This window comes from Tachypleus tridentatus, chromosome 6, assembly GCF_004210375.1.
Source record: "Tachypleus tridentatus isolate NWPU-2018 chromosome 6, ASM421037v1, whole genome shotgun sequence".
Lineage (NCBI taxonomy): Eukaryota > Metazoa > Arthropoda > Merostomata > Xiphosura > Limulidae > Tachypleus > Tachypleus tridentatus.
In genome coordinates this window covers 27,233,140-27,252,446 of record NC_134830.1, presented here as the reverse complement: position 1 = coordinate 27,252,446, position 19,307 = coordinate 27,233,140, and the positions used below count along the sequence as shown (strand labels likewise).

Sequence of the window (19,307 nt, the reverse complement as noted above, 5' to 3'; positions counted from 1 at the left end):
CCTTATGAAAACTGCCACACCTATTATCACACAAAGACAAAACTTAAAGTGGATACTAGGAAAAGTTGCTGCAAGATAATTATCAACCAAGGATCAAATCCCGATGGCGCCGAAAAGTAAGAACCTGTGTGATTTTACTTCCCACGACTGACCAAATAAGAGAAGTCATCGTTGCTATATTTCCATGAAAAAGTATACCCAAAATGAAGAAACTCTCTACTTATACTAAAACTTATAAACAGCATCATCTCTCCCACCTCAACTGCTAATTCACAACCCACTGCTCTTGTCATAGTTTGCTTGACCACCAGATGCCTTATCATAAATCTCACAGATTTTTCCAACGTGAGATAAGGATGCCGTGTCTCCAAGAGTTAAAGTCGTATCATCAGCATGTTCATATATTATTGTAGAAGAAAACAGAATAACCCGAAATAGGTATGCAATGAATAAACATAATATTCAAAGGTTCAACATAAATCACATATAAAAGCGCCGACGAAGGAAATCCCTGACGGATGCCCTTAGAGATCGGAAAGAAATTTGCAAAAAAGAACAACATTATATTTCACTATACGAACAACAGCACTGCAACAAATACGTAACCAACGTAAAAATGAGTACCCAGACCAATCCCTTGAAGTAAGGACAATGTACAATCACGTTTAGTCCTATCAAAGGTCTTCATCTAATCCAATTTGAGTAACACCTCTCTCCTATTTTGGTATTTCATAAAATCAATTAGTAACTTCGAGTCAGAAAGTCCACAAGTTCCCAACACAGAATACATCCAATTTGATCTATTTATAACTACAGAGACGCACCGGCTAATTCAATTACTTTATAACCACGCTTTTCTATTATTAGTCTTAGCATTACGTATTAAATGTTAGGCCTATCACCTCTACTGAAGTACCTCCACGCCAAACGTTTCCTTGGCCGTGACATTAGCTTCGTCTGCTACTGTCTTTGTCTGTCTGCTGTTTTTCGCACACCATATACTAGTCGATACCTTCTCGACATTAGTGAGTTACTAACACAACTTCCAATAAACGTCTTATTTTGTCACTCTTATAAAAAAAAAACTAAACGGTCATAAAATATTCATTCACAAAATAAACTAATTATTATCTACACTAAACCGTCTTTTGTGTCATAACATCGATGGAAGATTATCATCCCTAGCATTCAAATAAATAAAGCAGTAAAAAGAAAACCCTTAACCACTACCTTCCACACCTCATAGAAAACAGTGTCCTCGCATAACAAATATTTAGTTTTGAAATAAACTTCAATACACGTCTAGGTTTTTTTCTAACCATTTCATATTGTTCAAATTTCAACTTGGACACAGAACATGTAGATGCAGACTATCCAGCACCTGTCCTGTGAATGTAGGTTTTCTCAGTGATTTCCCATTTTCCCTCACATCAAATTCCATGGCACTCTTGGACTTTTCATTCAAGCCATGACATTGGATGTATAGTTCCCAGCCGCTAGGTGACCCTCTTTTGGGAAAGTTTAGTGGATGCACTTTGTCGAATGTTTATGACCTTGTTTATTCTTTTCTTCTCAACGAATTCACGTCAGCGTCCTTGGACTGTCTTGTTGCTCTGGACTCTTTCTGTTTCTTTCTCCCTCTCTCATATTTTCATAAGTCTTTACATTAACTAAAAAGCACAGAACCAACCTTTCTAGCAAAATATTAAAAATCACATGAAGTAACAAACAAACTTTTCGCGAGAGCGGCAAAGGTGGATAAAAATATCCATGAACAGTTGAGTAAATTTTCTTTTTTTAAAAACCTAGATTCCTGTCACGAATTTTTTTTTATAATATCCAGCAGCAACAGATGACATATTAATAATGTTAGTAGGTATAAAAATCAATTAGGTTCTCCTATTTCATATTTTGCAGTAAACGGCGCTTTAGGTTAGGCTTCTTGGAGAGATGCAGAAAGACTTGTGATTGATTTAATGTTTGCATTTACAAGTTTGTTTTCCAGATATTTTGTTTTGTCACTGATGTTTGTTTCTGTCTCAACGATATCAGTTTATGATTTTTTTTTTAATTACAGCCTTTTTATATTTCTTTGATGTTGTTTTGTATTTCATTCACGCCCTTCTGTGCTCTTTCAGGCTTGTCGTTGTAATCCTTCTGCAAGTCTGAATTTGCTTCACCAATCTTTCCCTCAGTCAAATTTATTTTGTTTAAAATTCTCTTTTTGTAAAATCACATCTCTTTCTTCCAAAGGCCAAGTGGTTAAGGCACTTGACTCGTAATCTGAGGGTCGCAGAATGGAATCCCCATCACACCAAACATACTCACCCTCTGACCCGTGGGGACGTTATATTGTGACGGTCGGTTCCACTATTCGTTGGTAAAAGAGTAGCCCAAGAGTTGACGGTGGGTGGTGATGACTAGTTGCCTTCCCTCTAGTATTACACAGCTAAATTAGGCATGGCTAGTGCAGACAGCCCTCGTATAGCTTTGGGCGAAATTCAAATCAATCTTTTTTCCTTCCTCTTTCTTTTTTAATATTTTCTGTTTCTTCGTTTTTGGTCTAATTGTATTAAATAGAAATTTCTTTGATTAAAGGCAGACACGCTTAACAGTAAACTTACTTACAAATTATTTTCGCTAATCGTTTCGATAACCGCATACACTTGATAAATCTAACATTTAACACCGAACAACTTTAACACTTAACTGATAAACTCACTGAAACCGTCGTGAAATTTCTCGCACTGATTACTCGTATTTGTAATGTACTTTCATTTCTCCAAGTTTTATGAAATTATTCGATTATTACATAGTCGACAGAAGAAGCTCCCTCTGGTACAAATACCACGAGTGATATTGTTATTTTGAATTAAGCACAAAGCTACACAATGGGCTATCTGTGCTCTGCCCACCACGGGTATCGAAACCCAGTTTTTAGCGTTGTAAGTTTGCAGACATACCGCTGAGCCACAGGGGTAGCCCAAAAAAGCACCACATTATAGAATTGAAAATATATTTCAGAACAGTATTCTATCGACATTTGCACTGATTAACAACAATTATTGATTATTTATATGCATTGTAATTTCCTCATACAGAGAGAATTCACTACAGTACTCACATGAGTTTGTTGTTTGAAACAGTGTACCAGTTGAAGTCACAGTCATATGTGTTTTTACTTTGAAAAACAGTTTTAGCAGTTTTGTCATGTTTTTACATTACTGTTGTATCGGCTTCAGCGTGTTCTGGATTCCATTGGTAAAACTGCAACGTACTTGCTACGAGCCTGTGTATTCATTACAAATATCACTTTAAGATGCAGGAGTTTTAGCTGTTTGCTAATTCCTATTAATACTGTTCGTATATTTCGAAGTTAAAATGATTTTCTTGTGAATATTATTCAGAACCACCAACTAATTATCTTTAATTGTGGCTTCCATCATATCGATATCGTTGTCTTTAAACTTCGGTTTATTTTTAATCATTTGGTAGACCTTGAATTAAAATTGTAAATATTTATGTTAAATTATCTTGTGTTTATATTATAGATTAGGAGTATTTCCTTCCTAAAAATTTTACGATTTTTCAAAAGAAAAATATAGTGATTTCCTACACCAAAATGTTATTTTTAGCACATACATTCATGTCTTCCGGGAGCTCCAAATAGCTCCAAATATTAGAATGTTTGGGAAAGAGTTCATCAAAAATTCCAAAATCAATTTCGCACAGACTATGATGAATAAATTGAATATTATTACTTCATTGTTATTGTATAAATTAACATTAAGATATAGACGAATGGAGGTTCTTGTAAGAATTCCTTATATTGGTTTAGTGCTTTGCCAAGATATATTTAGATCTAACTATCTCAAGTCCTCAAAGAAAATAATACCCCTCTACTGTGAAATGATGATTCTTAACAACTTGGCACAACTTGTAACTCACACACTACTTAGAAGACTAAAACATTTTTACTGTTTAATCAAAATGTCATATGTACGCATGTCTCTAAAAATAGTTCCTGCTTCGGGACTGATATAGAAGTGCTATATATACGTATATACATAGTGGTGTTGAAAACTTTAATTAAAGAAAAACATAAACTTCAAAACACGAAGAAAGTAAACAACCATTTTGCTTTTTCTTCAAACTGAATGAAATTAATTGGAGTAAAATTTTAATTAACAAGTGGAACTTGAAATTAGTTCACATTTGAAAAAAATATTTTCTTTTTGTTTTTTATGATTTATTTTGGTGGTTAAAATAAAACAAGTTAGAATGAATTAAGCGATTAAAATTTTCGGAACACTTTGATCAAGAAATGCGACTTCTTAAATATTCCTTTAATGTCTTCCAAGAACGAAAATGTTTACATGAAATGAAAAACGTTAATTAGATCCAATTTTTCATCAGTTAGTTACAGTGCATCTTCTTGAAAGGTTTACTGAAGGGTTAAACGAAGCTGTATTTGTCCTTGATGTCTTATATAGAGGGTTAACCGCGTTTTATAAGAATTGTGTTTTTGCTCATGCTACACCATATGCATGTAGATACGACAGGTTTCAACACCCATGCATTTGCGACGAATTTACAACCATTCGATGTGCAATGACACAACAGAGTTACAAATAAACGGATATGTCCCAACAATTTCCGAGGACAAGCAACTTGATTGTTAAACGACCTAATACAAATAACATAACATTGAAAACAAGGAACCTTCGAGTTTCTCCAAGGAAACGTGGGAGACTCACCCAGAAGAGTAATTAGAAGACACCAATAGACTTAAACCACAGGTAATATCTATCAGGAGAAAGGCCTTCAACTGCAAATTCAAAATTAATCACGAACAAAAAGTTTTGCGATCCAAAATTTTATTGCAAAAAATCTTCGTATTTTGTTCATATAAAGGTGGCTAGGGGCTCTTGATTCACAACCTGAAGGACGTTCGAATCCTCGTCTTACCAAACGTGCTTGTCCTTTCAGCCGTGAGAGCGTTATAATATGACTATCAATTTCACTATTCGTTGGTAAATGGGTATCCCAAGAGTTGGATGTGAATGATGATGACTAACGGCCTCCCCTCTAATCTTTTACTGTTAAATTAGGGACAGTTAGCGGTAGATAGCCCTCGTGCAGTTGTGCGCTAAATTCAAAGCAAAACAAGCCAACTAGCCTTCGGTATACATTACAACTGAACCATTTTCAGCCTAAAATATAATATCATTGACTTTAAGTTTATGATATTTCATTTTGTTATAATTTTTATATAACCCATTGTGATCTGTTCTTATTCTTAAATGTTAACCAGTTTCGAGGGTCTTGCCTCTAAAGTATTTTATAAACAATAAATAGGACGTACGGTTGTACTGCTGATTAGATATTTAACTCAAAATTGTTATTTTTTTAAAATTATTATGGAAAACAATAGGGAATTTCAATAGCCGCGGCACTCGAAATTATTTTAGGCAGGATTAGATTAATGTGCGAGACTTTTTTTTCTTTGCTATATTTTTGTGCGCCAACAATATCTAGTGTAGCGCGGGCGTATACCTGATTCGATTTTAGTACTCATTATGATCTCTACCAACCTAATCCCAAACTGAAATTCTTCTAGACAGGATTAGAGTGAATTAATCTATGAAATCGTGGGCGTAGACAAATTCATCAATCGGAAGGATTTCACTTCTTGAGTCCAAAACTATAACCAGATGTAAAATTGGTCAAGAGATGACGTAGCTATCAGCTGCCCACCCGCTAGTACAGCGGTAAGTATACGGATTTACAACGCTAAAATCAGGGGTTCGATTCCCCTCAGTGGGCTCAACAAATAGCCTGATGTGGCTTTGCTATAAGAAAAACACATATAAAGCTATGAGCTAAAAGTTTGTACTTGAAAAAAAACCACACCAACAACAAACTCGGAACCAATCCATGAATCGCTATTCCACGGCTAATAACTGCAGAGGAACTAATAAGTGACATATTATATTTATACCATAGGAGAGTAAAAAAAATAGATAAGCGACAATAAAAATGAATTCCTACTTTATTCTGTCGTTAGTCTGTCTGTAGTTTATCAAAGCTATGTTTTAGAAATGGTAAGTTATCGAATGTTAAAATCAAATCAGATACCATGAGGAAGTTCTTGAATCACTACATCATAAACTTTATGTACGAACTAACCAGTAGCAGGATAAAATTGCGCGTATGACCACAAAATCACTACATACAGCCAGCAGCGGTCTTAGTAATTTTGGAGCCCCATAATGATGAGAAAACTCAGAAGTTGATTAAAAGGTATAGCATCTGAGACCCTTCCATGAGTAGGGCTCCGGGTAATTACCCAGTTTGCCCAATAGGTAAGACCGCCTAGGAATACAACAACAGCAATACCTATAACGAGCTCATCCAAACATTAGAAATACTTGTGAATAAATTGCAGTGAGACTAGTAACATTCTTATAAATGGTTGTATTAAGCAAAAGCTACACAACAAGCTATCTGTGCTTTACTCACAACGTATATCGAAACCAGAGTTTTAGGGCTTTAAGCTCCTGGACTTGCCGCTGAGACACCCGAGTCAGCTCTAGTATTTCATCGTTTTTGTAAATGTATTCATAATTAAAACTCGTTACAAGTGTATTAGGATATTTAATAAATTTCAATATTCTCTGGCACAAAAATTAACCGTTGAAAGATTGCCATAATAAAAAGTTTATCTGATCACTTGCTGTAGATTCTCCTATATAAGGTGATAGATAGTAAATCACCATATATCCTTAGATAGTAAATCACCATATATCCTCCTTTTTTTCTTCCGGGGGAATAACACGTAATGCAATCATTCCGCCAGAAACAAGTTACTGAACCATAACTGCTGCCAAGTCATGTTTTTTAAACATGGCTGATTTCCAGTATGAAACAAGTTACTGAACCATAACTGCTGCCAAGTCATGTTTTTTAAACATGGCTGATTTCCAGTATTTGCAGGGACTGCGATAAAAGGACAGAGTAAACAAACTAAAATACTGTGCAAAAACACAAATGTCTCAGCCGGTGATTGCTCAACCTATACACAGGCTAATAACAATATCCAATATTTTGTAACATTTTTAATGAGTTACTAATTATATGTAAACTGTTTAATAACTTAAAATAGTGTTAAATACATAAACAACGAGAGTTAAAGACATTTATACACATATAATCCGACAGTACTGTGCAAGAGTGTAGGAACAAGAGAATAGTTTGTCATTCTTTCCATTTCATGGAACTATTTTTTCCATGCCATTACAGAATGTAACTTTCAACACTGTGGTAATACTTCACTGATCCTTGTTGACAAGTGAATGGGCCAGAGTGAAAATACTTATGATTTTTGACAATTTCCACATACTTGTACCAAGGGCATGTCATTAGGGTTCTACTTGAATAAACGTACTGACTAAATTTAGGGCGTGAAATAAGTGTCATGGTACCCCATGAAAGAAAGAAGGTAGTAATGAGCTAGTACATGGTACTAGTATATGCTAGAATAAATTAATTTAATGACACTTCACAAATAAACCTTAATAAAAACAGTGCTTAACACTTTATCGTAAGATTTTGTTGACATGCCACAGCCCAAAAGTGTAGAGAATTGTCAGTATGTCAGAGAGTTTCTATAAAAGCTCTACGTGATACTGGTTAGGCTTTCCAACAAATCAATGCAGATTCAAAATGATCCCCACACACTGTCAAGTACACCTTACATCGTAAGACTGAGACAAGTAAATTTGAAAATAAGAAAGTAAGAGTCAGAACACTTAAGCTCAATGATACTGATGTTAAGTATCTTTATTTATGCAGGAAAAAAGGAAATCTGCCACTGATCTTAAGCATGAGATGAACAATAGTGTACAAAATGACCAAAAAGTGTCCTGATCTACAGTATCAAGAAGACTTGACGAAAATAGAATATGTAGTCATGTAGCAGTTTAAGAACCTTTGCTCCGATTACCAGATATTGTCAAGAAACTAAAATTTGGTAAAAAAAAGTACAAAAGCTGGACTACTGATGATGGGGAAATAGCGGTATGGACGAATGAGTCGAAGCTTAAAATATTTGGTTTGAAGCGTAGGTTGTACATCCGGCGGAAGAAAGGTGAAAGATACCTCAATGCATAGCACCTATCTTGAAGCACGATGGAGACAGTGTGATGAATTTGGTTTTTTTTTCTATTAAGGTGATAGCAGATATTTGCAAAATAGATTGGATAATAGACGAATGCAAGTACCATCAAATACTGATCCACCATGGTATACTTAGTGGTTTGTCTAATATTGGTAAAGAATTCTGCTACCAAGAAGATAATGACCTCAAACAGTCATCCAACCTATGCAGGAATTATTTAGCTGAGAAAGAAGCTGTTGGAGTCATTCAAATGATGTAATGGTTCACAAAAGAACCCGATCATAACCCAACTGAGATCTGGGAGTTAATAGATTAAAAACTTGACAAGTCAAAAGTTACTTCCAAAGACATTTAATAAAAGTGTTTTAGAGACACGTGGAGTAAAATTCCAAAAGACAGTTTGATTCAATATGTTGCAAGAATACCCGAAAAACTGTCTGCAGTTATTAAAGCAAATAGGTGACACAAATATTAACTGTTTGCTAAACTGAAGTACTTCCACTGAGTTTCTTTTGTACTAAACATGAATATTAATACAATTTTAATGTTTCAACTATGATTTGCCTTCCATTAGTCTTTGAAAGCAGTTTGAAATCTAATTTTTGACTTTCTCTTAACACTTTTTCACAGTGCTATATATTATACTATTTGTGGTATTTTGGGAGGGTGTTTTATGGGGCTTCTCCTAGTGAGAGCGTGACGAACTACTTACAGAAAGGTCCAAAGTCTGAGCTATGATATCTACAAAGAATATATTTCACACTTTTAGTTATTAGGACGTTGTAGTTTTGACAGTTAATCTCCTTATCAGTTCTAGGTCAGTGATAAGTTTACGGACATAAAATCCAGAATTCACTTCCCAGTTAGCCCATTGTGTAGTTTTGCATTAATACAATAACAATAAGTTATATCAGTAATAGTTGCTGCAATCCTTCACAGCTGCAATTTTTAAAGTAAGGATGGTACGTTATAACCTTGGGAACATCGACCTGGTTATTTAGTTTTTTTCGTCGCATAAAGTGCCACTGAAACTGAAAGTATCAAATATTAAATTTTCTATGTTTTATTATTTGAAGATAACCTGTATTTAGCTATTTCATTTTTGAATATTTAATGAAAAATCCGCTTAATAATAATGGGGCCTTATATATATATGTGTGTGTTCTTTGTTTTTAAAAATGATCTGCATAACTAATACACTGCTGTCCAAAATCTTAAGGCCAATAAAAATAAAGAAAAAAATATGCCTTTTGCGTTGTTACACTCAACCACTTATTTGAGTGGAGCGTCGAAAGATGAAAATAAGAAAAGGGAAAATAAAATAAAAAACTTTTCAGCATTTAATAAGGAAAATGTAAACACTATGAAATTAGCCTAAATACTAGCTGGTCAAAAGTTTGAGACTATACCAAAAAGAAATCCTAAACAGGGTAGGAAACGCTCAACAAGAGGTCTCAGTAGTGAGTTGCACGGCCGTCATTGCGAATAACTGCAAACATTCGCTTTGGCATGGTCGATATAAGCGTTTGCAGAAGGCTGGCTGGAATGTTATTCCAAGTGGTAAAGATGGCTTCACGAAAATCAAGCATTCTTTGGAATTGACGCCCATTTTTATAGACTTTTTTTGCCATCCATCGCCAAGCATTTTCAATGGGGTTCAGTTCGGGCGAACAAGCTGGATGGTCCAAAAGAACCACGTTATTCGCCATGAAAAAGTTCTTTGTCCTGCGGGCATTGTGGATTGCAGTGTTGTCTTGCTGAAAGATCCAGTCATTTTCACACAAGCGAGGGCCTTCAGTCATTAAGGATGCTCTCTCCAACATGTCAGTGTAGCCAGCTGCTAGTTGACGCCCTTGTATAACCTGAAGCTCCATTGATCCATGAAAGGAGAAAACACCCCAGATTATGATGGAACCTCCTCCACTGTGTCGTGTAGAAAATGTCTCCGGTGGGATATCCTTATCGTGCCAGTAACATTGGAAGCCATCTGGACCAACCAGGTTAAATTGTTTCTCATCAGAGAACAAAACCTTCTTCCACTTTTCTACGTCCCATGTTTGGTGCTTCTCAAGAAAGATTGACTGAGCTGTTTCGTGGTGTGGAAGAAGGCGTGGCCTTTGAAGACGTTTACGGTTTTTAAAGCCTCTCTCTCATAGATGCCGTCTTATTATTCTTGAGTTGCATTCTGCGTCCGTAAGAGCATTAATCTGGTTCGAAGATCGGCTGGTGTCTTGCTGGACAACCCGTCGTATCCTCCTGCTAAATGCCGGCGAAATTTTCTTGGACCGACCACTTGAAATTCTCTTTCCGTATCCCTCAGGGTCTTTTAAGAAATTTGCAACAGCAGTTTTACTACGCCCAATCTCACCAGCGATGGCACGTTGAGAGAGACCTTGATTTTGCAGCTCGACAATCCTGCCACGTTCAAACTCTGTCGACTTTTTCGCCTTTGCCATGTTTTTACCCAATGTAACAAGGGAAATGTGAGTGGGAGATGTTGACAACACTAATGCTTGAACACAAATTACCAAATTTCGTTACGTGTTTACCGATTAACGCTTCTTTTCACTATGGTCTTATACATTTGACCAGCTGGTATTTAGGCTAATTTCATAGTGTTCGCATTCTCCCTATTAACTCGTAAAAAGGTTTATTTTCCATTTTCTTATTTTCATCTTTCGAAGCTCTACTCAAATAAGTGGTTTAATTTTATGGGTTGCTATAAACACCTTTGGACAACTTTTATGTTTGCACGGGATGTATTATTAGTTTTTGTACGCTTCTTTATTTCATGTGTCTACGCTGTTAGAAATACCATAACCACACTTTATTGTTTACTTTACATATCTTTTTATTAAATAACGTTACGTGCATGTAATTTATTAAATAAAGTTACATCTTCCTGAATTTGTATGTCTGACCAGAACTAATCGATCTGACATGTTATGTCTGCAAACAACAAAGTTTAAATACCATGCGTGAATGCCACAGAATAGGGAAAATTCAAGCAAAGGGCATGAAAACTACTGCAAATATTTTGCGGGTTGCGGTTACTAATATCTAATCTATATGGAAGTCATTGTGTGTCACGTCACGACACGCCTGGTTTCTCGAAATAAGAATCATAAAATCATAAAAGCCAAAACGCATTTATCCAGACAGAACAGTTCGACCATTATTATTTTGGTGATCGGGTTGAAAGGAGGGTTGCGTGGAACCTTAGGTGTAGTAGGTGTTGGTATAATTTATTTCGTGAATGATATTGATTTTGATTGGCTCACAAAGGAACTTACCGAAGTCGCCACTGCACCTTTTTGCCTTTTTTTTTTTAATTTAACCATGATTTCACAAACGTATTTATTTTAGTTAATTACGAAACGTGAGGTTAGGTGTATTAGGAGGTGAGGTGGTAGTATTTGCCCCATTATTTTTGACAGGCTATACGGTAGCAATATTAAATTACTGGTATTTATTATATTCCTTTTAGGTCAGGAATTATTTTAAAAAGGTGCATCTTTCATGAACGTTTTATTTATTTTGACAACACCTGAAAAGTAATAAATAAATTTGTACTAGTAGGTAATTGTAAAAACTGAAAATTAAAGTAGATTTTATTTTCAATGTAGCATTGTTATAAATATTGTTAATTATGAGCGATTCGTTTCGTTGTAACAAAATGCCACCTGTTAATATCCTGTTCTTCACAAACTAGTGTTGTAAAGAAACAAAGAAAAAATATTTCGTTCTGAATGCTTACTCGGTTGAACTAATTTAACAATTTTTTATAACGCTTTTCATATTAAAATGAGCACAAGTATTATATAAATAGCAAATACAGGTATTATTAACGTTTAAAAACTGCTAATGTATCAAGCTTTTGACTACATTGCAAAAACTGTCATTAATTAGGTTTAGTATCGTAACAGTTAGGTACGAAATTACCTATATCTGTTCTTTTTATAATAGTCATTATCCACATTATGGGCGGTTAAAGCTAGAATGGTCTTGGGGTAGGCTTTGTACTCCAAATTTCATTCTTGCCAACTGAAGTTTATTCTTACCAGCAGTTAAAATTCTTAATCATGTTATTGATTTTTAAACGTTAAGAAGAATCAAAGCTCCACGTCTCCCCTCAACACGATTTTAAATACGTATATGTTAACAGAAAATTACGGATGTATATATTTGTGTGTGTGTCGGATGGCAAATAATTACTTTAATATGCAATTCAGTTCATAACTAAATGCGAGTTGTTTATAACTTAAATATATTGAATAATTTGTACAATCTGTATATGTAAAAAGTAAAATTATATATTTTAATTTGAAAATTAATTAATATATAAGCATTTAGGTTTAGTTTTTGGAATTTCGCACAAAGCTACTCGAGGGCTATCTGTGCTAGCCGTCCCTAATTTAGCAGTGTAAGACTAGAGGGAAGGCAGCTAGTCATCACCACCCACCGCCAACTCTTGGAATACTCTTTTACCAACGAAAAGTGGAATTGACCGTCACATTATAACGCCCCCACGGCTGGGAGGGCGAGTATGTTTAGTGCGACGCGGGCGCGAACCCGCGACCCTCGGATTACGAGTCGCACGCCTTACGCGCTTTAGTTTTAGTATCTCCTCTATTAATTGTTCGTGTGGTTAACATTAAATCTATTATTTTATATCAATTTTATCGTTAAACATAAATTAACTTTTATATTTACACTCAACTTATAATATACACAACAAATGCAGATCATGGACAATACCATCAAGATACAGAAGTTTTCTTCAATATTTTATTTGTAATAAAAATGAGATCAATTTCACAATTAGGTCTTAATTTGAATTGCATTACTTTAAGGTTTCGTAGAACAGCACATGTGGTAACTGTACATTTCATATCCAGCAATGCAGGAACTTTGCAAAGACATTCCATTTAAAATATCTATAATACAAATAGTTTTAATAAAACCACAGAAAAGGAATGAAAATCAAGTATACAAAAAAACGAACTTCCAAATATATGCAAATATAATTATAAATTTATCGGAAAGCTTTTCATACAAAATACAATGTCAGACATAGGTTGTATTATATGAATATTGAAAAATGTATACCGTTTGACTTGTAATAGTTTATTTCGAATATGGTAGCATTTTTTATTTGAAAAGTACACGCGTCCTGCCTTCATTGTAAAACTCTATACTAACTAAATCAAAACAATATAAATAATAATAAATAAACCTTCACAAATAAATTCACCAGTATCTACCAATGCGTTCCATTACTACCAGTACAATTATCAAAGGCCTATCAATAATAAGGCCCTACAGAAATTAATCTTGTACCATTTATACACAGCGTTAATTATTTCAAAATTATCATACATGTTGCATCATCGTTTTTAGATATATATTACACACATTTATAATATTTTTGAATAGGATTTTTATGGTTACCACCATCCCGACTGACTCTTGTTTCTTAGTGGAATCCATATTCAACCATCTTGTCTTTCACGTGGTTCAGTACTAAGCAGTATCAATCACAGCAACTTGTTATGCATAGTATCATTCATTTAAACTGTCCACCTTTTGAAGTTTTCCATTGTTTATTTTCATACATAATCTAAAACAATTACCTGTATTCTTAAGAATAATCAATGAGAATATACCAGTACTTACTGACAGTGAACCTCGCAAAACCAGCTTCAGGTTGTTGTTGTCTTCTCTGCACAAGTTTATCATCATTAATGTCCTCCAAAATGAGAATATACACAAAGCAGGAAGTATAAATATTCTAGCTTCCAGTGAAAGGAAATTTACTCTAGGAAAATGTATTGACTTTCTTGAATTTTAAAAAATACCGTACACGTGTGAATGTGTAAAAAAACAAAACCTAAACTATCAACGATAAACAAATAAAATTACAGACTTTTGTAATGATTTCTATAAAACAAGTGGAATGCACCTTACATAAAGTATGACTGATGTATTTATTTTCTCCGAGTTAAAATAATTGTGAAAAAATATATTTTTATTAATTTGATTTCAACTTTTAATTTGTACTTTTTTTCAGTAGTATTTCGGAATTACTAAACATCGGTAACATGTTTTTGGTAAAAAATATCTATAAACAAAGGTTCACTTCACTTCCATATCAAGAATAGTAAAAAAAAATTACTTCGATGATCCGTTTCTTTCTGACACAAGAGGGCGATGCCTGGAACTTTTCTGGTGAGCTCGAAGACCTGCCAGCTGAGAGTAAGCACTGTGACAAACGTGACACTTATATGGTCGCTCTCCTGGTAAAGATAAAAATGCAAGATAAATTCCGAGGACATAATTACAAATTAAATAACGCATTTTGTGTTCTTAGTCTGAGTTGAAACTTTTCAAAATAGTAAATTCTTCTTTTGATCAGATATCAAAGGGAAAATAACGCAATGATGATTGCTACTAATATTATAATAAAAGTATAATAAGGATAAACATTAAGTTTTGTCAAATTTAATGCTTCAACTAGCAAAGTGTGATTATTTTATACACAGTACTAGTTAGGGAGCCAATGATAAGATATATTACAATAGAAATAAATCATGTTATTTCACAAGCTGAAAGGGAAAATGATATAGACATTGATCAAAACATTAATTTAGAATTCCAAACTGGTGACAGTACTAAACTAGGGGCAGTCGGGGGAATTTCACTGAGGCTCAAAATTTCGTACATACCTTCCCTGTCAAGAAGAGCTAAGTTTACATATCCCCACGCTTTGAATTAGTTGAAATAAACTATCTAAAACTAACCAAGAAGGGCTAAGTTAGTTTGAAACAATATTTTAAAAGATAAACTTTACACTAAATTGACCTTAAATAACAGGAACAGAAATTCAGGGTACAAAATTCCAACAGTTATTAGCTGGCTTAGTGGCTTAACTAGCTGACTGATATAATATTCCTTGTATATGGTGCGATTTATTCATTAAGATTAGTCAGTTTGAGTATATGCAGAACGATTAATCAAATAATGTCGACCGTGGACCGTTCGACTTAGAAACCTCCCTGAAGAAACACCACATAAACTTTAAGTTCGACATTGATAATAAATTATAAGTACTGCTCACGAATAATGATGGTTTTAACAAAAAATATAACTATCTCATTTTGTCGTGAAACCATCTAGTCCATTCCAAAATCAGAAACAGAATCCTCTTGCACAATTCGCGTGCACCAATTGCATTATAATAATAAAAGCATAGGATTACTACTTCAGTACCGAGAAAGAACAAACGATAAAAATATTACAACCATTGGTTTGGAGTACATGCAGTGCAAGAGTATTCTTGTACTAGCCTCCTTGCGGAAGCAACTGATAGAATACAAAGTCACTGAAATAAAAAAAAAATTGATAATTATTTTAAAAGTTTGAGGTTTCAAAGATGAAATGTGAAAACCTAAGAAGAAGAAATATTTTAAATCTTAAAATAAAAATAAAATGCAGTTAGACCATTCACAGTCTGAACCAGATTCTAGCCCAGTAAAGTCACAAATATTTACTGAAAATACGTAATTAAAAATCTATTCATTTGTGAATAAAAAACTTGTAATGTTTACTGCACGCTTCTCAAATTTATAAATACATACACAGAACATTCATTGTTACAGTACGTACAGTTTCATGGCTAAATGATGGTCACAACGTTGGTCGATATGACCAAATAAGTATGCAAATCAGTTAAAATCAGCTTTTGTACTTTGTGACATTTCTAACACTTCTTTCGAAAAAAATATCAACTGTGTTTAAGGAAAGTAGCTCCCCAGCGGTATGTATAACACTAGAAACCGGGTTTCGATACCCGTGGTGGGAAGGGCACATATAGCTTATTATGTAGCTTTGTGCTTAGCTACAAACAGTATGGAAAGAACCACAAATGATTAAACATTAAATACGCAACTAAAGAGATAACTGGAAATACAATTTCACAAACGATTTGTTTTTCGACACAGTTATTACATACTTACAAAGATCACATGATATGTCTCCTAAATGCTCTTCCCATATTACTCTTTTATTAAAATTTGAGTACACTACTAGACGTTAAGCGTTTACATTAAATTCTTTGTTTTATTTTACATTTGGAGGGTTAATACATTTAACAGCCACAATAGCCATGGAGCCTTCATTGAAAAACTTTTACACTTGATCTTCTAAAAAATTGCTCTGACTACACAATTTTTTTGCACTGTTACCTATTTTGTTCCACCCAAAGGTGTATCTTTTTACATATTTTTGTTTCACAGCGCTGGCTCCATAGTTATATATGTAACAATGCAAGACATTATTATGCTGCTAACACATTCTTTACTGGGTCAATACGATATGCCAGTAAGGAGAACATATGCTAACATATTAACTGCACTATGTGATGTACACTGTCATAAATAAGGCCTAAAGCTAAGTGAATAACTCAGTGTCTGCTTCATTAAAAATCCATGGTATGACCTTAAATGCTATTTATGTTAGTTGTTTTTATGACATATGACACTAAATATAAATACCATTTCAACTAAGACTTGATAAGCTTAGGTACTGAATTAATAGCAAGGTTTGCATTTTTGCGTCCATAAAATGCCGTCACCACAGGAATAGGTGAGTGATGACGTATTAAATAATGACGAGATAATAGTTCCAACCCTTGCTACCAGATAGCACTACATGCAAAATATGTCGTCAACGAATAGGAAGGCTTTAGATCAGGGGCGGGCAACTCCATGGTCAGCTCAAGTTTAGGAATCAACTTTTTCTATCATTTTTTTAATCGTAAATTCGGTAATCAGCAACTGAACTGCCTTACGTCATCGCTAATGTCGCGAGCTTCATCACTGCCACAGACTCTGCCCATTTTGTAACGTCAGTCTGGTTTACATGTTTGTTATCGAGTGTGCATTGTTTTGCATGCGTTTGCAAACATTTTTATTGTACATCTTTCAAATGTTCAAATATATTTTGTTTTTAATCCCATAATATAGATAAGTGAATAATTCGAAAACGAAAGAATCCAGGTGATGTGAACACTCATAAAATAAAGACAGTTTAATTTATTTTGGGATTACTGACGGAAAGAGAATGGAGCGTGACTGGAAAAACGTAAAACGAGAATTTAATGAAAGTTGGGAGTTCAAATTTACAGTGATTGAAGCAAATAAACCAGTGTGCCTTGTGTGTAACAATGTTTAAGGCATAATAAAGTATACAACCTTAACCAGCATTTTAACAATTTTTACAACGAATTTGATGCAAAATTCCCAGTTGATAGCAAAAATCATGTGAATAAAATTAGGCGTCTGAAAGCAAACTTCATGAACAAAAGGGGAGGCCTATAAGATTTTTATCACCGATAGAACTAGTAAAGTTAGATAGCTATAAAGCAGCTAGGATTCCAGCTCAAAACAAGAAATAATTTTCTGATACTGAACAAGTAAAAGAAATATTGACTGTGGTCATTGAAACTCTGTAGGAGAATTTTGATTCAAAAATTAAAGGTGATATTCTTCAATAGATAAATAATTTGCAATTATGTCGAAGAACAATTGTTTGCATAATACTAGAGTTAGCAGAAGACATAGAAAATAAGTTGCTTGAAAATCTAGAAGACTATTTATAAACTTCTGGCCAAAACCTTAAGGCCAACGAACATAAAGAAAAAATATGATCTTGCATTATTAGACTCAACCACTTATTTGAGTGGAGTTTCGAAAGATCACAATAAGAAAACGGAAAATAAAAACCTTTTTTAGCATTTAATAGGCAAAATGTGAACACTATGAAATTAGCCTAAATACTAGCTGATCACAAGTTTAAGGACATACTGTAATGAAGCGTTAGTCGATAAACACGTAACGAAATTTAGTCACTTGTGTTCAAGCATTGGCGTTGTTAATATCTCCCACTGACATCTCCTGTGTTACATTGGGTAAATATATGGTAAAGGCTAACAAGTTGACAGTTTGAATGTGGCAGTATTGTCGAGCTGCAAAAGCAACGTCTCTCTCAACGTACCATCGCTGGTGAGATTAAGCGTAGTAAAACTCCTGTTGCAAATTTCTTAAAAGACCCTGAGGGATACGGAACAAGAATTTTAAGTGGTCGGCCCAAGAAAATTTCGCCGACATTTAGCAGGAGGATTCGACAGGTTGTCCAGCAAGACACTGGCCGATCGTCGAACCAGATTAATGCTCTTACTGAAGCTGAATGCAGCTCAAGAACAATAAGACGGCATCTACGAGAGAAAGGCTTTAAAAACCGTAAACGTCTTCAAAAGCCACGCTCTTTCCACACCTTGAAACAGCTCTGTTATATTTGCTCAGAAGCACCAAACATGGGACGTAGAAAAGCGCGATAAGGATATCCCACCGGAGACATTTTCTACACAACACAGTGGGGGGGGGTCCATCATGATCTGGAGGTGCTTTTTCCTTCCATAGAACAATAAAGCTTCAGGTTATACAGGGGCGTCAAACAGCGGCATGTTGGAGAGGCATCCTTATTGACTGAACGCTTGTGTTGAAATGACTGGATCTTCCAGCAGGACAACGCTGCAATCCACAATGCCTGCAGGATAAAGAACATTTTCATGGCGAATAACGTGATTCCTTTGGACCATCCAGCTTGTTCGCCCGAATTGAACCCCATTGAAAATGTTTGGGGATGGATGGCAAGGGAAGTCTATAGAAATGGACGTCAATTCAAACAGTGCGTGATCTTCTTCACCACTTGGAATAACATTCCAGCCAGCCTTCTGCAAACGCTTATATTGACCATGCCAGAGCGAATGTTTGCAGTTATTTGCAATGACAGCCGTGCAACTCACTACTGAGACCTCTTGTTGGGCATTTTCTACCCTGTTTAGGACTTCTTTTGGTACGGCCTTGAACTTTTGACCAGTTAGTATTTAGGCTAATTTCATAATGTTCACATTTTCCTGTTAAATGCTAAAAACGTTTTTTTTTATTTTCCCTTTTCTTATTTTCATCTTTCGAAGCTCTACTCAAATAAGTGGTTGAGTCTAATAACGCAAAATGCATATTTTTTCATTAGCCTTAAGATTTTGGCCAGCAGTGTATTTCTTTAGCAA

General features: G+C 34.7%; 1 protein-coding gene across 3 annotated transcripts in view; it reads right to left on the bottom strand.

Annotated features, from left to right (window-relative positions):
• Positions 1-12,953: 12,953 nt before the first annotated feature.
• LOC143252130 (PR domain zinc finger protein 12-like) overlaps positions 12,954-19,307 on the bottom strand; it is a 28,034-nt gene continuing 21,680 nt past the window's right edge. The window contains exons 6-8 of one of the 3 annotated variants that reach the window (XM_076503810.1): positions 14,355-14,475; positions 13,856-13,928; positions 12,954-13,116 (exon numbers count right to left, since the gene is read on the bottom strand). In XM_076503810.1, the coding sequence (XP_076359925.1) occupies positions 13,108-13,116; positions 13,856-13,928; positions 14,355-14,475 (203 nt within the window). In that variant the 3' untranslated portion in view covers positions 12,954-13,107. Of the gene's footprint in view, positions 13,929-14,339; positions 14,476-19,307 lie in introns of those variants that run through there. The other 2 variants (XM_076503809.1, XR_013028851.1) reach the window with 2 other exon arrangements.